Source organism: Oenanthe melanoleuca, chromosome 3 (assembly GCF_029582105.1).
Source record: "Oenanthe melanoleuca isolate GR-GAL-2019-014 chromosome 3, OMel1.0, whole genome shotgun sequence".
NCBI classification, from domain to species: domain Eukaryota; kingdom Metazoa; phylum Chordata; class Aves; order Passeriformes; family Muscicapidae; genus Oenanthe; species Oenanthe melanoleuca.
The window spans coordinates 87,531,834-87,554,579 of NC_079336.1; the positions used below are offsets into that span (position 1 = coordinate 87,531,834).

The 22,746-nt window shown below is 42.0% G+C and overlaps 1 protein-coding gene and 1 long non-coding RNA gene across 5 annotated transcripts in view; both read right to left on the reverse strand.

The window, feature by feature from the left end:
* KCNH1 (potassium voltage-gated channel subfamily H member 1) overlaps positions 1-8,337 on the reverse strand; it is a 165,513-nt gene extending 157,176 nt beyond the window's left edge. The window contains exon 1 of the mRNA XM_056487440.1: positions 8,265-8,337. Within this exon, the coding sequence (XP_056343415.1) occupies positions 8,265-8,337 (73 nt within the window). The remainder of the gene's footprint in view (positions 1-8,264) is intronic.
* A 4,137-nt stretch (positions 8,338-12,474) lies between these two features.
* Positions 12,475-22,675, reverse strand: LOC130250786 (uncharacterized). 4 transcript variants are annotated; one of them, XR_008840044.1, is made up of 6 exons: positions 22,506-22,675; positions 18,255-22,143; positions 16,911-16,952; positions 16,112-16,179; positions 14,201-14,292; positions 12,475-12,890 (listed from the first exon to the last, which is right to left on the reverse strand). It is a non-coding gene; the product is annotated as an uncharacterized LOC130250786 (long non-coding RNA). The 4 variants fall into 4 exon arrangements; XR_008840045.1 differs by lacking the exon at positions 22,506-22,675 and having other exon boundaries at positions 18,255-19,004; positions 22,072-22,283; XR_008840043.1 differs by lacking the exon at positions 22,506-22,675 and having other exon boundaries at positions 16,112-16,170; positions 18,255-22,282.
* Positions 22,676-22,746: the final 71 nt, after the last annotated feature.

Consider the following 22,746-nt stretch of genomic DNA (forward strand, 5'->3'; position numbering starts at 1 on the left):
TGAATAACATCTAGTGATGCAAATACTGCCATTCCATCTGCAGGGACACAGGATCCCAGAGGCCAGGAAACAGCTGTGGCTTTGTTACACAACAAGCATGAAGGGATGCTCTAGTGAACTCTGAGTATCACAGAGCAGAGACCCTTGGGGACTCACAAGTGGGTCAGCAAGGCCAGGAAAGGGGTTGGCCAGAGGAAGACCATGAAGAAATCTACTGCTAAATTCTATTCAAAGACAGGGATGCAATGGACATGTAATAGCAGCAGTATCAAAACTATTTAGTGACTTGAAGCACCTCTTTGAAAGGACTCAATGAACTCTCCTGCCTGGAAATCAGTTTTTGTCACAATGGTAACTGTGTTAGCAGTATTGCCTGGCCCTTCTTATGAGCTCCAAGAAAACCTGAGCTAGAACTGGACAGGGCAGGTTCATATAGAAGACCTGGGCTTCTGGCTTGTGTTGCATTTGGCAGTCTGAACAAGACCATTGGGAGGCAAGGAAATATGCAGAAGTGCAGCACAGAGCACAACATGCTGCAGAAACACAAGTAAGAGCTGTAGCACCACAAAGATAGCACAATTACCTGCATGAGTAGGGCAGGCTTCTGCAGCATGGATTACTTTGTGAAGCACATCACTTTATATTTTCTAGTCTGCATTTTCCCCAGGTTAGCTATGCTCACTGCAGTATACCCACGTCAGCATCTACACACTCACATGTCAGATCCAGTTCGGATTATCACTTTAAAGCAGACATGGCCACTCAAAAGCAACAAGAAAAACATTTTAACTCCTTCCAAAATGCAAGAATGGGTTTCACTCAGTCACTGAAACCAGTACTTTCCTCCACTCAGAAAACAGGCCATCACAGAAGAATCAGAAAATGTCTTTCTAAATAACCTTGGTCCTTTTAACAGTAACAATCACAAGTGAATAGAGCACCCATCTTACCAAAACCACTCTATCTGCTGAATCCTACTGTTACATTTAGTACTTTGTTTAACCAAAACTCTCCATCAGCTTCTAAAATTCCTGTAGATAAGCTGCACTCACAGACATTTATCTGGCCAGGACTAGCTGACTGAGGAGTAGTCACCCCCCTGCATGAGCGTGGAGTAAGTTACTGAAATGTTTTCCCCCTACCATTCACTGCCCTGCAAAGCTACATATTCACTCCCACTGCATCCCAGCCTCTCTGTAACATGGATCTTGCCAAGCTGACACCCCCACCTCTTTCTAGAGCCAGCATACCAGTTCTACCTTCCCTGTCCCACCAGTGAGACACAAGTCCTCTACTGGAACACTCTGGCAGGAGGTCAGAGCCAACAGCCAAACATATTCCCATAGCACTGTCAGACACATTCCCACACTGAAGGTGTTCCCCCACTGCACAGAGGAGCTGTAGTGCAGACCTTGGTAACAAGAGAGGCTGGTGCCCACTGCAATTTCCCATATTTGGGTCAGTAAAATCCCCCAGGGTGCTTGGGTTTGTGTAGTGAACAAGTGTGATTTAAATGTATTAATAGATTTTCCCATAGTCATCATATAAATGCAACACTCAAAAGTTTTGTTCCAAATTTATTCCCCTCAGTAAAAGGAATACCAGGCTCAGCGTGGTGGGAAGACCTGCTGGGGAGAGGGAGAGGGAGAGGGAGAGGGAGAGGGAGAGGGAGAGGGAGAGGGAGAGGGAGAGGGAGAGGGAGAGGGAGAGGGAGAGGGAGAGGGAGAGGGAGAGGGAGAGGGAGAGGGAGAGGGAGAGGGAGAGGGAGAGGGAGAGGGAGAGGGAGAGGGAGAGGGAGAGGGAGAGGGAGAGGGAGAAGAGAAGAGAAGAGAAGAGAAGAGAAGAGAAGAGAAGAGAAGAGAAGAGAAGAGAAGAGAAGAGAAGAGAAGAGAAGAGAAGAGAAGAGGAGAAGAGAATTGCCCTTCTCATTCCAGACCACAGTCTCCCTCATGCTGGGTGATGACAGCCCTGGTTATTGAGACCCACAGATCTTTTTTTATCCTGTCTCAAACTCCTCCCATGGATCTTCAGGGAAGCAAACCTAGTTCTTTAGCATTACCAAGCACAAACCACTTCCACAGCAGAACTAAAATAGTTGCACATCAGATGTGTCTCTTACCCTACCATGGAACAGGGGGAGGATACAGCTACTGTAGCCTGAGCTGGGCACAGAACAGCAGAGATGCTGTGTCACAGCCAGTGTAAGAAATGTGCACCAGGAAAAAAATCATGTGCCACTATCATAGCAGTAAAGATTGTATCATACAGCTTAAGGACAAGGGACACATGGTATTTACAAACTTGTGACTTTGCATAACAAACAGCATCATTTGGATACTGGGGGGAAAAGAGATTGCTTCATTTCTGTCTAATTTCTTCCCAGAGTCATAGATACCAAACATTGTAAAAGAAGCCTGTCAAAATTGCTAACAAAGGATAGGTATGTATGAATTTTTCACTCATGTTTAGTCTTAGCTTTGGAAAAAAAAGTAAACCAGAAGCATTTAGTCACACTGATTAGTTACATTGTTCAAATGTAACTTCTGAGATTAAAAAAATGGCCCTGAGTCAGTACAAATAAGTCACACTGAATTTCAAGTACTTATTCAATCCTTTTTTTGCACACATGAGATTTGAGACTTGCACTTCAGGAACCAAGCACATTTTCATCCTAACAAAAGTGGTGTAACTGTAGTCAAAGCAAAGACCTGCTCAAACGACAGGAAGACTATTCATATGGTAGAATAAAAAAAATTAAGAAATAATTCTGCTCTTCCACCCACATCCTCCTGTGGAAGTCAGTGGTGTTACATGAATACTCCTATTAACTCAGTATCTCCTCGTATTCATTCCTACAGTGGAAGTGCTTCAGTGTTTAAATATCCCATGGAACAACTTGATCTCTCTATAGAATAATGATACAGTGGCCTCAAAATTATCCATCCTTAATATTGAGGTCAAAAATTTTAAGCTTACTGCAATATAAAAAACATAAACCCCTATAGATAGGTTCATTTGGGGTGTTTTATAAAAGTTTTATAAAACTATCTATTTAATTTCCAAAACAAAATGGATTCAAAAGTTCCTTGGTTGCTACAGCATGAACATAATTTCCTAAATACAGACATTTCATGTTTATTCAAACATGACTTACACTGTCATGTGTACACCAGAGCAAAGTGCAAGTTGAAAAGAATTATTAAAAAATTTATATCATCATTTTTCCACAAATAACAAGAGAGATTCTAACTAAAGCAACAACCTCAAGTGAGTCACTTTAAATCATTACAGAAAATGAATCCTAATTGCAGCCAGTAGAATAGACAAAAACTACCTTTTCCATCTCAACATTCTTACTTTGCATTATTATAGAAAATATTTCACAGCAGGCATCCAGCATGAGAAAAGTTTAAATTGAAAATTAAGCATTGTTCTAACTCTTGTAGCTATAAAATCTTCACAATTATCTATACTTTTTAAAAATAAAACAGAACAAGAACAGCTGAAATGGCACCAAAATTGTGCCAAAGGCGTCATATGTATCCTATGGATAGCATGGTTTGTCATCTATACTGCCCATACTGAGAAACTGTAAAAAATATCCAACACAACAAAAAAAAAAAAAACAAACCACTAAAACACAAATCCCACAACATTTACACACATATGACATTAGATTGAGATAATGAGATGATTTTCAGAAATGTGGAAGTTCATCAGTTGGTAAGAGTCAGACATTGCACCACTTTTATTAAATGACAAAAACACTGTTTAGCAGTGAGACGTCATCATTCAGCTGGTCAGAGGGATTGTTTTTCCCATCCCATATGATCTGAACACTAATCCAGAAAAAGACATACTTTGGTTGCATCAATTATGAGTCTTTCTTTAGTTTAAAGTAGCCATTTGATTTACTGATAACAGCCTTGAAAGTACTTGAGACAAGACCCAACTCCCTGCTCACTTTTATCTATGAATTACAAAAATGCATTAACCAATTCTCCAAATGGGTTTCATTAAGATTTGTTTTACAATCTTATTCTAGGATTTAATGTAAAACTGGATTGATACATTGATTTATCACAGGAGAACTTCTTGAGCTCTCAGAACATTAATTTTAAAGCACATTACCTGTCATCTCCGTGCTGTACATTTTTTCCTTACTATCTATAAAAGGAATTTTAACAAAATCAGGTCATAAATTTCTAAATGCATAAACGCACACATTCAAAACAGACTTCTGGCCTAGTAACAGCCAGCACAAAAAAAAAAGACATTTTACATTCAATTCCAGCAATACTGAGAAAAAAAGATTGTCAATAGCAAATGGTATTTCAGTGTACTGACCAACTGTGTGAAAAGCATGGATGAAAATATATCTGTTCCTACAGTTGTTAATGTGGGAAAGAAGGAAGATCAGGAAGCAATAAAACCCTTTCTTTCATTAACTTCAGGAAAATGTCCTTAACACAGAACCTACAAGCTGTCCTCTTGCAGTTTCTGAAGGTCTGCTGTTTTCATTCCTCATTCTCCATTAAGTTTCCTTTGCATTTCTCTCTGGCTGAACACAAAACCAGTCTTTTCAGTTTCAGAAGTGTTTACAATAAAGTTAATTTCTCTCCTAGGTCTCAGATGATGGTATAAGGTTAGCATGCCCAAGATGCAAAATGTTTATTGTACTGGGACTTTATAGTGTGTGATAAAAGCAATGCCATAAATCATGCAAATGTCTGTAATACTCAAGATCTATGTCTGAAGGTACTTTTTCTTTCCCTCTACAGGGAACTCTCTGCATTCTCCATCAAAAGATGCAGGTTTGCTTCCATAACTGATGTCTCCTTAGTGTGGTCCCAGGGGATTTTGTCAAAGGAAAATTAAATTCACAAAAGCCTTATTCCTCCTAACTTACCTTTATTCCAACCTCCTTATTTTGTCCATAAATCAGAAAACTACCTGTGACTTCCATTGAAATTCCAAAGCCATTTAAACACGGGATTTATATTTTTTTTTATATAAATTTTTTGCCATCCTTATACATGCACAATCATCACACACCTCAATGAGAATTTTGACAAAGGAAGCACTAAAGAATTCAGCTGGCATTTACACAAATCAAAAACTATTTTTGTCTCCAGATATTGATAAAGCATTTGAATATCACAAATAACCACTATCCTCTACAATAAACTGCACCAGTTGAATTGGGTGCCCTGGCCACGATCCAGGTTTAAAATTGTTATTATTACAGTTATTATTACAGTTATTATTACAGTGCTTGTATACTGTGGATGTATTACATTACCAAGAAAAACATTAATATCACATTAGCAGTAACCATCAGGGGCTAGTGATTCTTTATATACTTCACTGTGTTACAGCATGGGCTCATTTTCTGTCCCACTGGGTGTTCTGGTCTTGAAATATTTCAATGCTTCAAAGAAATTTTTGTCAACCAACCACTGCATGCAACATTTATTTTTCTAGCTCTGCACAGCTAGTATAGAAACAGATTTTAGACATTAAATACAAGATGATCAGAATTATGCTGTCCCTAATTTCAAAGAAGGACAAACCTTAAGCTTACACTTCATCTAGAAAGTCTTTGTGTGAGGAAAAAAAAATCACAGAGAACCAGACAAGGTCCACAGTCTAGGAAGATGACACATTACATGTTCTTTCCTGTGTGTGCCATCCTAAGGCCATCCCATCCTCTCTTTACTCCAGTGTGTGGGAAGGAAATGCTTTGCAGCTCTGACCCTAGCACAGCTCTTTTAGCTGGCATTTAGTGCATGAGAACCTGTCTCAGTTGATTTGGAGCCTGTGAAGAAGCTCTCCTTCCTAATAACTCTGAAGCAGACAATTCAGACCAAAGGAGTCAGAGGCGAGTCCTGCTGCAGAAGGTGTGCTATGAGCATGAGCCAGATTTTAACCCTAATGGAAAAAAACCTGAACTTGCACGTCTACTTACACTGCTACCACCTTTAGCCACAGATTGTGCATCAGCTCACCAGTCCCACATCTGACATGAAAGGCAAATAAAAAATTCCTTGTTAAAACTGCTGGTAAAATAATGGTGTGATTAGTGCTGTCCTTAGAGCAATGGTTACAAAAGAGGCTGCGTGCCCATTCCTTTGTTATCCCCTGAGTTAACACCCCCTGCCCCAAAACACACTTTCCTTAGTCCAGCCATGGCTGATGATACACATATCATGTACAACTTCCTCCAAATGAAGCACTTAGTACATTATTTCTGCTCAATGACAAAATTCCTCTCTTTTCAAAGGGAATCTTCCCCAAATTAGGAACATTCCTATATCTGTATCAACTCAATATCTGTTGACACTACTCAACTTGCACACATGTGCCAGCAAATACAAGCTTGACAACAAGCCCAAGGTTTATTTGGCAAATCCCAAAACGCATAGATAGTTTCATTGTGGGTCACATTACTACCCAATTGAACAGAGCCAAGAAAGGGGAGCCAAACCTCAAGCTTTATGGGGCCATTTAAGCACTCATCCTGTGGGCATCCCAAATCATCTCAATGGCCAAGTAGGCAGGACAAGATGAGACAGGCAACAAGGAGCTGGCATGTTTCCATACTGCCCTCGTGCTGGTCAGCACAGCCCTGCCTCAGCACGAGAGAAAGGAGTCTGTCCCTGTCCCTTCAAACACATGAAATTAGAAAAACTGATTCATCCAACATTGGTATGTGACAGCACCACGTTTACTGCAAAACTGGATTGGGTCAAGCAAAAACTTGAAGGCACATCACAGAAGAAATAGACTTCTAAACCTGAGTCACTTTCCTAAGCTTATCCTAGTATGCCTGAACTGTGCATAGTTTCCTACCAAGCTTAATCTAAAAACTTGTATTGATTCCAGTCCTCAGGACTTGCTGAGTATTTAGAAATGGAGTGCTGTCATTCTACCTGTGCTGTCTAGCATCACGCTCTGCTTTGACACCTTCTTAATAATGGGGAAAGAGAGGAAGAAACAGAGCACAGCTTCTGCTGCATGATTCCCCCATCTCCAAGCCTCAATTGATTTATTGCATCGAGGCTTTGGCTCTGAAAGCCAAAAGAGGAAATTGGTTTTTAATGAAGAAAATAATCTACAAAGTCGAGACAGTTTTGAGAAAAACCTTCAATAACTGTTGTTGGAAGATTAGAGAAGCAGCCTGAATGTGATGACATGTAACATTCATTTTAAAAGACATAAAAAATAAGAGGGCACAATTCACTGTAAGACTGGAGAGCAATTTTTTTCAGGAATGCAGCCTCCAGCCTCCTCCCTTCTACAAGAAAGTTGCAGAGAGAAATAACCTATGAAAAGAGAATAATTTTATGTGAAAATATGGTCTTATCAAAGGCTGGTTCTCCAATAATACTGCCCAATTAAAAAAACTTGAAAATCATTCCTGGGATCATTGGAGTTTTTAGCTGCTTATCAAGAGGGTTAATTGTCTTTGCCTTATCAGAACAAACTGACTATGTTTTTAATTAATTAACTCCTCTTCAAAAGGAGCTTGATCCTGCGTATTCTCAACCATACTACAAGTTCTTAATCCCTGAAGTAACCCCATTGAAGTCAGCAGAAGCATTGAAAATGGCACAACTTAGGCTCGGGGCTTTGAAAGAAATGTACATGCCTAGGTTAAACAAATCCATGAACGCTTGCATGGTCGCCGGCTCACAGAGGGAGCAGCTCTTGGTAAGTCCCTAAGTGAAAGAATCTGGATAGCATTAATACATATTTGCATGCAATTGTGAAATTCGAGGCATTTTCCACTCCACAGTTTTCCAAGAGACAGACCTGGTTACAGCGCACTAGAAAAAAAAAAAATAAATAAATATGTGCCCTCAGCCCTCAAAATGGCAAACTCTCCTCACTTGAGGCAAACCTTCCCTTAAGCCCCCGCACCGGGAGCATCTCGAATCCCCGCACCTCCTCCGGCGCGGCGGCCCCCGCCGCTCCCCGGCCGCCCCGAGCCCCGCTCGCCCCGGGGCGCGGACCCGGCCCGCGGCGGGCACGGTGCGGCTCGCTGGGCTCCGCCGAGCCGCGCACCTGCAGCCCGAGCCCCGCCGCCCGACCGGGGGCTCTCGGCACCACTTGGAGCCGCAGCCGGCTCCGGTACCGGGTGCGCTTCTCCGGCGGAGCCGCCCGGAGCGGCCGGGGCTCGGCGCCCCCCGCCCGGCGCGTCCCCGTCGAGGAGCGGCGGGCTCCGCGCGGCGGGCGAGCGCTGGCCCGCGGTGCCCCCTTACCGTTAGACCTTCGCACGATGTTCTCCAGGAACGTGTTCTGAGGCGCCACCAGCCCTCGCCTTCCCCCGGCCATAGTCGCTCTGCGGGCGCGCAGCGCAGCGCGGCGCGGCCGCTCCGCTCAGGGCCGCGCCGACCCGCGCTCTGCCGCGCCGCCGCCCGCCCGCCCCGCGCGCCTCATCCTCCGCCGGGACCGGCACCCGCGGCTGTGCGGCACCGCCGCCGCCGCCTCCCGCGCACCGCAGCCCCGCGCCGCCGCCGCCGGCCCGCCCCGCAGCGACCCCCGCCGGCCGCCGCCGCGCCGCACCGCCGGGGCTGCAGCGCCATCGTCTGGGGCAGCGCCCGGCAGCGCCCGGCCCGTGCGCGCCTTCCGCGGCCTCTGCCCCTCAGCGGCGGCTGCCGCCCCGCTCGGGCCCTCGCCGCGGGGCTGCGGAACGCGGAGCGCTCAGGGGCCGCGCACGAACGGCCGGCGGGCACCGCCGCGTCCCACCCCGCGTGGGTCGCCGCGAAGCCGCCCTCATCCCGCTTCCCTACGATGATTTCTGTCAGAAGGCTACTTAGCATTATGTTAACTGATTAACAGCTCCGTGGAAGCAGCGAGACAAACTTAAATATATATACTTAAATATAATCTTTGACAGGTCTTGAACTCTGTGAGATATTCACCTAAGATTAAGTTTTCATTCGGAGATTAATCGACCTCGTTCTTCCCCCCTACCAATCTATCAGTAAACGGGAAACACTCTGATCTTTTAAATTTAGGAGACATAGTTTTTCTTGCTGTAATGCCTCATCAAGTGCAGCACCTTCAGGCTCCGCAGCTCAAGGTGTATTGGAGACATGAAAATGTTTCTGATGTTCATGTGCTTGAGGAAAAGCCATTTCTCACAGTCTGAGCAAATAAAGCATGGCAAACACAATGGTGTGAGTGTGTCACCCGGGATTTTTAACCAGTGCCCCTGTTCCCACAGAGTTCTGGCAGTGCCCAGCTTGCTCTCTCCAGGACCACAGCACAGCCAGGAACCACAGACAGCTCCAGCACAGCCATGCACATGATCCAATTCAGCCACACAGCTGTGACCAAATGCTGTCTGTGACACAACACTGCCTGAAAAGTCTCATCTCCCTGCCACCAGCCTCCTGCCTCCCACAGCATTTTTAAGTGAAGAGTGAGAGACTCCAGGGGTGAAGGCAGGTGACAATTTCATTGCAGCAGGAGCTACAGATCGAGTCCCTGAGCATCCTGGTGCCAGCAGTCCCTCACACAGCCGGGCACCTGGGGAACTCCTAGAGCCCCCATGGGCCAGCCCAGCTGCCAGGCAGGAATTCTGTGCCACAGAAGCCTCTTTTAATCTGTATGCCTAATTAAACACACCTGCATTTGCTGCCAAAGAGAGGCAGGTTAGGAGGAAAAAAAAAAATCAAGTGCCTGAAGCTGCAAGAAGGCCACTAACTCTCACTGAAATGTTGGGGTTTAAAAGAGCCCACAGAAGCATTTATTTGCATTTTTACACATCTAAGTATCCCTAACAACCATTCATACACAAAGACCCCAGCTTATTTAGTTCCTGCTAGCTTCAGCAGCACAGGCCAAACCTGAAGAGATTCTAAACTCTATGACAAAATTGTAAATGTAGCCTTTGACACTGAATTTACACAACTGCTACCAACCAGGAGTGAGGTTTGGAAAACTGGGATGTGGAGTAGTGTTTCATTATTCCTCAAAGCCACTGTGCCAGAGGATTAGTGCATGCTGAGCTTCTGCTGGGCTCTGCAGGAATATCTATGACTTAGGAGACACCTGGCAGCTGACGTACATTACAGGAATTTTGAGGCCTTTAAAGGAAAAAGGTTTTAAACTGCATCAGCAAGTACACAGAAGTGAGAACAAGGTGACATAGAGTAAGAAACTGAAGACTTTTTTCTGGAACTCCATGAAACGTAGTTTATGTTGCTGCAGTTTATGTTGCATTATGTGGTCCAGTCTCTGATTACCCAATTTTTCAGTGTCATGCTTAATCCTGCAAGTTTCATGTCAATGGTATTATTTTATCTGATTTGGGTTTACATCTACCCAGTAACATTGCAAATGACTAAAATCCTATAGCAAATTGTGGTGGGTTGACCTTGGCAGGATGCCACGTGCCCAAGTTGCTCTATCACTCTCCTCCTCAGCAAAATAAGATGGAGAAAAACCCTTGTAGATCAAGAGAAGGCAGGTTACTAAAACAAAAGAAAATTAAAGTGTGCACACAAGCAAAGGAAAAAAACCAAAGATTTTATTATATACTTCCCATCAGTGAGTGATGTCTGGCCACTTCCCAGGAGGCAGAGCTTCAGCACACACAGTGGTTGCTCTGGAGGACAAACACTGTAAATAACAAATGTCCCCCTCCCTCCTCTTTCTCCTTAGCTTCTGTATCTCAGAAGGCATCACATGGTATGGAATATCCCTTGGTCAGAGGGTCAGCAGTCCCGAGTATGTCCCCTCCCAAGATTTTGCCCACCCCACCCTCCTGGTGAAGGGAAGATGATGGAATGACAGCCTGATGCTGAGCCAGTGCTGCTCAGCAGCAGCAAAACACTGGTTTCTTATGGGCACCTTTACAGCTGCCAATGCACAGCACAGCTCTGGGGGCTGCTGTGGGGGAAATGAACTCCATCTCTGCTAGACCAACAACAAATGGGAGTTTCCCCAAGTATCTTCTACCTCCTTAAGACCTTCTCCCCCCTCCAAAATATGACTCTTGTGGCAGTATGAATTTTTCACCACTAGAGCAGAGGGATAATGTTTTACTGTGATTATTTTGAATTCTATACTCATTTTCTCACCATCACTGGTAAATTTTGCAAATGATACAGAGCTGGAGGTAAAGCCCCACTTAAAGCAGGACTGTCCAACTTCATTACTAGTGAGTTACCTCTCTCAAGCTATCATTTTTTTCAAAGTTCAAAACTGGAGGTGCTTAATTTGCATGTTTATTAAAGCCTACAAGACACCTAACACTTCAATTTAAGGCTAATATACAAGGTGACAGCTTGTAATAGAAGACATTCAGCTGCCCTCCATTATGCTGCTCTTTCAAGCCCCTAGGTCAGGACACATAGTATCAATCACCCCAGTAAGTGACCAGCTCTTGGCTGCAGAGCCTTAAACTCCTGTTCCATGGTCACACTGAGCAGATGCTGCTGTAAAAGGGACAGATTTGCCTAAACTGTGCATATTTGTCACCCCACTGAATTGAAAACCAGTCTGAAAAGGGCAGCTAAGGCATCTCCCTCTTTGGCAGCAGCCTGTTTTTACATTAACTCATTTACTAACGTGACTGTCACCTTCCAGTGTTCATACACACAAACACCTTGAAAACATCAGTTCCAAGAATTAATTTATGGAAGGTCACTTAACCCCACAGAATCTATGAAATAAAACCACTGGAACTGGACAGAGCTCACTTCTTTTTGTCACATGGTACACCCTTGGGAGATGTTAAGATAACTTTTTTAACTTTAAACTTTGTCAGCCATCAGAGTCCCTTGGCAATCTGTTCCAACATAGAAAAAATCTTGTGAGAAAGCTTTTCCTAAAATGCCACTAAGTCATCTGGTCTTTGAAGCCAGTAAAAACTCTTCCTTCTGCAGTCACAAAAATCACCAACCCTTTTGCAAGCTTTCAAATGCATGAAAAGTTGCTGTAATGCTCATCTGTCAGCTCTTGCTGCCTCGCAGTGTGGACAAGCCCAGTTCTTCTGAAGTTGCACAAGGCTTCTGCTGTCAGACTCTGCCAGTACTTTGGGACTTGTCATTTCACTGTCACAGCATCAAATGGTTAAAGAAACATTAGGGGTAGTTAAGGACATCTCACAGGCTAAGAATTTAGCTAGTTTATATTGAAAATAGCTGGTTTATTTAAGGTCCTTTTGGTTTCTTCTCTGTTTTGTATGCTTCCTTTTGCTCTTTGTAAAAAATAAACTGTCAAAACCAAGAATTATAGCACCGTTAGAACAAACTATTACCAACTCTGAAAATAAAAAGAGTATTCACTCTTTAAATTGAGGTCAATTTGTATACTACCATATGGCTTTTGATAAACTGCCAAAATAAAATACAGTAATTGACAGAATAACAAATGACAGAAGGTAATACACAAGTTACACTGCCATACAGATACTAAACAAAAAAAACAAAAAAAAAAAAAGAAATTCTGAATTCCAACTAAGATGGAAAAACAATTGTAACTTTATTTATTTTTACATTCAAATCAATAAAGCAGTCATCATTGTACAAATTCTTACCCCCAAAGGAACGCAGGCAAAGGCCTCCTGTTAAGTAAAAGCATCCATGAATACTTAGTTGCTCATGATTAACTTATTTGTTATCTTATTAGTGGGAAGAGCAATGAGAAACAGAAGTCCTTAAAACTAAGGTTTCATTAAGGTAAGTCAGTAGTTTAACAAGCACGTGTCCATCAAAAGGAAAGAATTTGAGAAGATATCTATGCATCTTACTGAAACTGTTCAATTTCTTTCTCCACTATCTCAAGACACTGGTAAAGTTCAGCCTGAGGCTCCTAAAGGTCCAATTATTTCTATAAACTCAAAGAAATATCCAGTTGCACAGCATTCTGTAGACCTAGGAACCGAGTTATGTTAGTATTTCCAAGCAGCCATAACAAATTTGTCAAACAGTAAATATTAACACTTTTCTAGTTTTGGAATGACTGAATTTCCTCCAGACTTTTTATGGATAACAATTATGGAAAAATAACTAAAAAAATCCAATGTTCTGAAAGGAAAGAAAAAAAATCTCAAAATAAAACTGATGAGGGAGTACACAGCCAGTTTTTATTTATACATCTAACATTTGGAGTGTGGGCTAACAGGGAGGAACTGTTCCTCCTTAAAGAACACCTCAAAAGGGCATAGAAAATTTTTCCTCATTTGGGCAGCATGTCCATCTCCATTTATTTCAACAGGAGGAAGCACCCTGGATTCCCAGAGTTAAGGAGGGAAAAAGATAAAACCCTCAGAACAAAAAAGCCCCCACACACCCTGTTTGGGACAACAGCTACTATGACAGCAGAGGCAGTGACCCACTGATGTTGTTACTTAGAGAAGGGACAGAAAATACCCATGGCTTCTCTGGTTCCAGGTTTGGTGGGATTTTTTTTATTAACAATTTTATTGTGCATTTTACTGGCCTCATATTTCCTGTGTCTCTCAATATAAAACAAGGCAAACTTAAGCAGTTCAGATGCAGCTTGCTTGAATTCTAACAGAATGCAGGGACCTGCTAAGTAATTGTAACAAATAATTTTATTTGCATGCCCTGCCCACAATAAGCCTAGGAACCCATAGTTCTGGGTGATTGTTTTTTGTAAAGGAGCAAGGAGCTCTGCAGGCTGAATTACTGTATTGTTACTAACTGCATCTTTATCTCTCAACTGTTGTTTAGTAGTCTCTAATGTAACAACATTTTTAAAAAACACTTTTAATTCTAGGTTTTCACCATATACTGTCCAAAGAATAAAACTGAAAATTACATGGTTTAGGCCCAGATTCAGAAAAATAACTCCTAGTTAGGAATATGCTTGTGCTAGCTAGCAGGTCCTCTTTTTTTTTTCTTTGTATTCTACTATATATAGAGAATAATACTGAATCAGACTTAAAGAGCCTAAACTCTTTGGTAAATTTTAAAAGCCCAAGTCTTAAAAGCCTCATTGTTTGCTTTCTGGAGAGAAGCATCTACCTGTGTGTAGTGTGTGTGCTAGTGCCCCTTTTCCAGCAGCCTCTCCAAGAAACACACCTTGAAGAGTACCCAGCACAAAACTATCCTCAGCACAGTGAATAGATTTCTTGCACAGAGCTTATATTGTATAGGTTTTGCCTTACATGGACTCAGAATTCCTGCTTGGAAGTGACATATTCTATAAAGTTTCTTACCTTAAGACTTTTACTATACCAACTCCTTGTACTTTTTCAGTTATGGAAGGTTTATCAACAGCCAGAAATCAACCTCTCCTCCAAATAAAACCCTAGAATAGAGAAGAAAAAAAAAAGCAGACTAAACTCTTCTCACTTTATTTCATATTTTTCTTGAGTTTAGCATTTCATCACATATTTCCTGCTTACTAATGTCAACAGACTACATTACTCATAGTATTTGCCTTCTGTATAGACAAAACTTTGTTGCATTCTTTGACAGTGGGAGGGAAAAGCAAAATTAGCCAAACAACTGAGGCGCATAAATCTGGGAAGGAAGGGAGGGAAGGGAGGGAAATTGGTTTTGTAACTAGCTTAGGACCACCATTTTTTTTCATTTAAAATTTAAATAAAGTGATAACAAGCTTTTTCATTCTAACTAGTGTCTTATTGCTATCTCCAGCAATTGCACTGAGAAAAAAAATTACCAATTTTTAAATTTTGATCGTATCTTAAAAGCAGTGTTTTCCACAGTCTTTATCAGCACTGGATTCACATTCATACCTCGTGACACTTGAGCTATTGATTTTCATAAACACTTGTATACTTGCTGGGGGTGGGGGGGAAGTTTGCCTTTTCTAATTTTGTTTTCTTGTTGTTTTTTTTTACAATACAAGTAAAACAGGATTCTCTTTTTTGCTTCCACCTATTATCATGAAGGAAAGATGACTACCAGTTAATTGATACAAAAACTTCTATGTAAAGTCACACAGTACAGAGAAGTATCAGGACATTATTTTAGAATACCCAGACGTATCTGCAGCTACCAAAGTAAAATACAACATGTGGCACATGGCAAGGTGAAATTAGGAAATGAGTGGATGGGGTGGGAAGACACTTGTTAGAAGAGTATGTTTACACAACAAATATCAGTAGAACATCATATATCAAAAATGCCCTTGGCAGTTCTGCTGTATTCATAGGGAGGGATCTCTGGCAGTGGGCTCAGAGTGTAACTCTGAAACCTGGGTCATCTCTTTGGTTTTTTAGAACAATGTGTCTAACACAAATGGACCTCATAACAGGCTCCCAGACTGTAACATATTTCAACTTTTAATTAGTTTAATATAACTGAGGATAAAAGCCACCTTCACTAAAAGGGATACAATTTAAATGGAAGATAGTGAACTATACAGCAAGTATAAACATCATCTCCAGCAATAAGAAAATTTAAAGAACTGGCAGAGAGTGAAGTTGAATGGGTGTTTTTCTAAAAACCAACAATAGCAAGGTCCTACTGGTATCCAACATTTTCACCCTGAAGTTGTGTAGGCATGAACTTTTGTTTTTCCTCTCAGTATAACAAACACTCCAGCAGTTTTTTGTGAATTTTGTGAACAGTTCATTCTTTCCAAGGACAATTTTGCTACTGCAGATTGACCCTTTATGTACCGATCCATACCCTCAAATGCAAAATTGCAGATTTCAGTTTTATATTTATGTAGTCATATCTGCCTCAGACAGGATAAGAGAGAACACCATTCCTGGAAACACTGTATAATACAACTTGAAGAGCCAGATACAGCCATATTGATTTGTTTGTTGCTGAGCTGCTGGGTTTTTTTAACAGGATACTTTTAAGAGAACCATTTGCACTCCTAGAATATTCCAGTGAAACAGTATTATAATAACAATTTCCATGTGGAAAAATAAATCTTACTTTTATGAGAAAAATTCATTAATAATTACATTTTTGTTGCTTGCAACTCCATCTTAGACATATTCTCAAAACGGAACCTCTTGCTGATCTTTCCTCAGCTGTGTATCTGAACTGTGGATCATTACATGAGCCAAAGAGCAGTTAGAGCAGGAAAAGACATGACACTTAAATAGCAGTAATGTAATGATATCTACACAGTCAGCAACACTGACCTTCAAAATCCAGCACAGCTCCATAACACATGGACTTCTAAGAAACAGTGTATACTTTTCTACAGAAACTACAAGATAGAAAACAGAAATACAAACTCCTATCATACATCAGGAACCTTCTTTTGGTCCTAAACAGTGTTATTTTCCACTTTATACCTGCCTCCTTCCCCCCACCCTTAAATACAAGAAGCCAGATAGGACAGGCTATGGAGGACAAAATTTAGAAGAAGGTCCTGACCATTCAAGGCCTTAGACCTACAGCAAAAAAAGCTGCCACTACTAGTTACTACACCACTCCTTGCACTTTTTTCCACATGTAAAAATACATCATCTTCCTCAAGCAAAGTCTTAACATTTGGTTCTTTCAGATCCCCCAAGATTACTCCTGCAACAACACTATCTTAAACATGGGAAGTAGAGGGTTACAGTAATTTTACATTACCGTATTTGTCCATGTTGACATATTACTGATGTTTCCTTTATTCTCCCTTCATTTTCCTTTCCTAATTGGAAATTCAATTTCCAATTACATACGCTAGCTGGATCCCAAACAAACTGTAAGGTGTTTGCGGCAAAGTTCTCTCTACTTCAGGATTAAGCACACAACAATGGTAACATAGCAGAGCGTTTTCTTTTTTTATTGTACTGTTTTAAAGAACATTGTTCTCAACAAAATGAGTGCTAGGTTTTATTAACGGCAAGGAGAAAATCCTGCACAGTGTGCTCCTTTTGTGATGTTGCTTCATAGAAGGAAAAGGAGGAGAGATCCATAGGAGAGAGTGTAACATTATTAACTCACAGCAAATGGTCACCTCTTCAAGTTAGCACAGCGACAGACAACCTGACAAGAAGGAGTAAAGGATAAGTTTAGCACAGTTTCCCCAACCACCTGAAATCAAAGCACTTGCTTTGCTTCGTACGTAAAAAAACAAAACAAAATCCCTCTCAGACCACAACAAACAAATGCACAAAATGTAAACACCATGCAGGAGAACCAAAGTACATTTCTTACAGAAGTCCAACAGCTTTAAGTATCTATTAGGTGATCTCTGCCCTGTGCTGAACAGTCCTATGAGAAGTAGTTTAGGTAACAATGCAACAGTGAAACAGGACAAATTAAAGCACAATAGCTTACCAAAACAAATACAGTATCTTTTTTCCCCTTCTATGGGAAACAACTGGCCCTAAAGCCAAATTATTTGTAAAGAGATGCTACCATTTCAGCCATATACACAAGATCTTCATACACAGTCTGAGAATCTTCACTGACAATACTGAACGTCAATGCTCTGATTCAAAGACATACTGCCAGCTATTAACAAAATTCCCTTTAAAGAGGGTATGCAAAAATGTAAGTGGTTAAATGATACCGGTTGTCCTGAGTTGTCTATGTAACACAAGATTGTCAGCTACACTCAGGCTTTTCTCACAGCGTGTCATCATAATCAACCAGACACAGAACCTCTTTTCTCTTTGCAAACAGTACAGCCCACCAGATACTTAGATTAATTGAAGAGAAATGAAACAATGATTCTGAAAGGGCTGAGCAAGAACACCTGTCCCTTCTGTCAAGAAAAAGAAAAAATAATTTCTTTTTAAAGAAAAAAATATAATCATGCAGTGTAAGTAAAAAAATGTAGGAAGGCGCTGAAGCAAGTCTACAAATATGTAAAGGTGGAACAGAAGTTTTCATAAGATTTTTTTTTTTTTAAAGATGCCAAGCTTTACACTTCAGAGTAAAAATCTTTAGAAGACCAAGAATGGGCTTCTTGCCAACACAGAATGGAGATTATGGCACCGGCTCCAAAATGAGTTCCTCTGTAGAACTGTCAGGATCAAAGCACAGGGCAAGATGGATGTAAGCACTAACCCATTATGCTTGCTCCTGAACAAGCCTTCCTACAGTGCAACAAATAATTTATCTCAAAATATTATTTTTAACAGAGGGCCAAGTCCTAATATTGCCACTCCATGCAATGTACATCCACTAGCACTGTACAACACAGTCTGAGTCTCAAATTTTGGCAAAGGTTTCAGAAGAGCGTGATATGATACCTGGTGACAGAAAAGTATCTACAACTGCTGAAGTCCTTAGACTTCTCAAAGGAACTGCAACTTTCTCCATCTCCTAAGAATAAGTTACCAACTGTCCTGATGCAGAAAAATTCCATTCAGATCTGGAAAGCAGATAACTCTTGAAACCTGTAACTGGAAGACAGCACTACAAAAAGTAAGACAGCAAAAAAATCTCAGTTGGGGGATATTAACAGTAGAAAGGAAGTTAGCAAATGCTTTGTTGTTGCATTTTAATGGCCAGTTATAGAACCCATTTTTACTAATTTCTACCTTAAAACATTAAGACTAAAATTCAAAAATACTAGTAAGTGCTATATTCAGCTTGAGACTGAAGGCCTGATTTTCCAGAGCTGTAGAAAATCCACCATCTTCCATTGGTTCCACTAAAAAGTTAAGTCTTTGGAAAATTCAAGAATGCTGAATGAAACACAGCAACAACCACCAGTGTAAAAGAACTAATAAATCTCACCCTGTCCACTCTAAGCCACCCAGCAGGCCTAGATGTGTTTAATATAAAAGTAACACAGTACTTGACAGATGACACCTATATATTTTCCAGCAGAGGCGTGAACAGACTCCAAGCAGTGTAAATTTATCTGAAATTACCTTGATCCCAGGCATGCTTTTCTTAATGTGTTTATGATGACAAAGAGCTTACTTTTCTTTATGGAACAATTATAAACCTTCACATCAAAGCACAAGCTTCTAGGCTGGATATTGCCAAAAGGTTTCCACAGTCATCCTATTTTCTTGGGTTTCACACAACACACATCATCTATCTACAATTTTTCTGGAGAAGCATCACAAATCTGTTGACCTGTTTCCAAAAATATTTAAAGACACAGATTTTAAATGGTGTAAAGCAACATTCCCAAAACAGGAAACTGTCAAAATGCTCTTCCAAAAAAAAACCTGAAGGCATGAAACTGTCACCATAAGATAAAAAGGCCAAACATGTGATCTGCAATTCTTTTCCTTGACCTAAAATCTAATTAGTTAGAAATTTAATAGGTGAGATGGGCATAACATATTAGAGGTGCTGAAGAGAATCCAAAGAGCAACAAAGCTGGTGAAGGGTCTGGATCGTGAATTTTATGAGGAGCAGCTGAGCGGGCTGGGGTTGTTTAGCCTGGAAAGAAGAAGGCTGGGGGGAATATTCATCATGGCTGTCTACAACTGCCTGAAAGGAGACAATAGCAAGGTGGGGATTGGTCTCTTCTCACAGGTAGTAATAGATTGGATGAGAAGAAACAGCCTCAAGTTGCACCAGGAGAGGTTTAGATTGGATATCTGGAAAACTTCCTTCACAGAAATAGTCAAGCATTGGAACAGGCTGCCCAAGGAAGCAGTGGAGTCACCATCCTGGCAGTAGTTAAAAGAAGCATGGACATGGCACTTAGGGATGTGGTTTAGTGATGGACTTGGCTTAATGGCTGGACTTCATTTTAGAGGTCATTTCCATCCTAAATGATTCTATAGTAATACTGGCATGTTAAAACCTAGGTTTAAAAATATAGTTTATTCTGAATAAACAGTCTTTACTTTCCCCTAGCTCACCACTCAACACTTAATGCTGTTAATTAACCTTCACTGTAAGGTAATAATATGCAGGAGTCTACACCCTAATATAAATCTGGTTTTAAGCAATGAATTCCACTCTAGCAAAAGAATCCACACTAACAAAAACTGCAAGAGGCTTCAACCCTGTGTGAAGCATCCTCAGAAGCCGTTTAGGTTTTAAGCTGAGTTAATTAATGGATAGGGAAAGCTATTTCCTTTTGTGCTTCTGTTTCTACTTTTTAGCAATTTCACTAAAAGGAAAGAAGCAACTACTTCATCTTTCTTGTCTGCAACTTGTCTACTCCCCAATTCCCTTCCTCTCTGTTGCAATCCACTTTGTACTCCAAGGATCCCTGCCTTCCTGCCCAAACACAAACCTTCCCCCTGAAGCTATGACTTGAGAAATACGTTTTAAGGGGAAAGCATTATCTCCAAGAATGAAAAGAGATAATGAATGAGAGGCTCATCAAGAGAATCTCTAGACTGGCCCAATTTACACCTTCTGAATGCATTGCTTACTCTGCTGCCCTCTAGGGATTATGTTCACAAACAAAAAATACAAATAAGGATGCAGAGAAGGAAGGATATACAGAAGAAAACAGACAACAGAAGGCAAGGAGAGGTTGTGGACGCCCCATCCCTGGAAGTGCCCAAGGCCTGGTTGGATGGGGCTCTGAGAAACCTGATCTAGTGAGTGGCATCCCTGCCCTTGGCCACGACTTGGAACTAGATGATCTTTAAGGTCCGTTTCAACCCAACTCATGCTGTGATTCTACATGCTTATACTGATCTAAAATAATTCCTTATGCATAGTTTCTGTAACAAATGCAGGAGCAATCTCACAAACAACTATTTGATTATCATGTCACATCTAATCCAGAAGCACCCGTATACTAAATGTGACAGAGGAACTGTGGAAAGAGGGATAAAAAAAACAAACAAACCAAAAACAAAATTAAAACATAAGAGGAGGATAAGACAAGAATCTAAGGGAAGAAATAATCCAAAGTAACTTCCAGACTGCATGGAGAAAAAAAAATCATTATACATCTCTGCTAATATCTAAGTGCTTGACTAAGTGAACCTATGCCCTTTTATTGTAACTTCCAAAACACAGGTCCACAACAGCCATGCAAATAACAGAAACAGAAAAGGTCAAGCTCTTCAGACAATTCTCCTCCAAACCATGCTAAAGGAATCTTTCTTCCTTTCTGGTGGTTACTTTCATGACACCTGTAAGAATTTAGCATTCCTGAAAGCTGTAACAACTTACTAGAACTTCCAGTAGCTTTCATCAGTAGTTAAGAACTGTCAGGCAAATGCAGTCATACTGATACATACGCTCAAACTTCACATCCATAGAAAATAAAAAGTCTCAAGAGAACTAAAACAACAAATCAAAATTTCCTGCAAGTTTTCATAATGATTTTATGCCTGAAAAGTAGAAACATTGGCTCAAGATTTTCCTCTGGCTCCGGCATCTCAGCAGTTTCTTATTGTGAGTTCTTTTGTGTACATTAAACTGTGAGACTGCAAATCAGTTGTTGAGGCACCTGCAGGCAGTCAACCACCACTGTTCCTACCTTCTCCTTGCTAATCTCTCTCTCCAGCTCTTGAAAAACAGCAAGCATAGAGGAGTCACAGCTTGTTTACTTGCATTTTTGACAGCCATCTGCTAAAAGTTGTCACAAAAACAGTTCTTCAAAGACCACAAAATTCCCAAAGCAGGAAAAGTCTTGACAATATTTTCCTGACATATTCTAGGAAGCATACATACACCAAAGGTTTTTCAGAAGTATATAATCTGACCATAATGGGCTGCTCTAAAGGCAAGTCTCAAGAAACTGCAAACATGACCAACTACATCATGTTACAATCTCACTATAAGGCACTATGAACACCTAGTAGCCGTAAGTATGGACACAAGTAGTCATCTCTCCTTTACCCCACTATTCCTGCTAGTACTCTTCAATCAATCAATCAACAAACCAAACAGCTTGGGGTAGACAGTCACCAGGGCAGAGTTTGGGAAGAACTGCTGAGATGTGACAAAGATAATGGATCGTGTCAGATAACCTTAGCTAAAACAGGAGACTTCAGTTTCATATACAGCAATTTAAGTTTATACTTTTCTCCCTATATCCGGTAATCAGACGGACAAGTTATCACTGCATCACTAAAAATACCTATAACACATACTAAAACATAGCCACAAGAACATTAAATGTATTTGCACAGAAGAAACCAATAATGCATCTCCGGATTAAGTAACAAGACTGTTGTCACTCAGCCTCGATCAGGAGCCCGTCTCAGCCATTTTTTACCTCATAAAACGTGAAGATTTGAGATAAACTTGATGGCAACACCGCAACATTCGGTAACGCGCCGGAATTGCACTAAACAGGTAAATAAAGAGATTACTTTTTGAATGTGAAAAGAGAAAAACCAGCACGGGTTCGCACATGGTGTGATTTCAGCGATGTGACAGCACCGGCTTTCCCCGCCGGGGCCCGGCCCCATCCCCGTCCGCCCGTCTCCGCTCGGCCTGCCCGCTCTCCGCCTGTCCCCGCTCTCCGCCTGTCCCCGCTCTCCGCCTGTCCCCGCTCTCCGCCTGTCCCCGCTCTCCGCCTGTCCCCGCTCTCCGCCTGTCCCCGCTCTCGGCCTGTCCCCGTTCTCCGCCCGTCCCCGCTCTCCGCCCGTCCCCGCTCGGCCCCTGCCCTGCGCGGCCGCGGCTCCTCCCGCCCCGCCGCGGCACCACCGGCGGCCGCCACACCGCCCGCCGGGATCCCTGCGCCGCCGTCGCCGCCGGGAAATAGTCCCCTCTCTGCTCGGGGCCCGCTGGCCGGGACAGCCCCGCGGCGCGGCGGCACGGCCGCGGCCTGGGAGCAATCAATCCTTCCGTCCTTCCTCCGGCCGCGCCGCCAGCGCTGCAGCCGCATCCCCGCCCCTCGACGAGATCCGGCCGGGCCGGCGCGGAGGGATTCCCGGCGCCGGGGGAG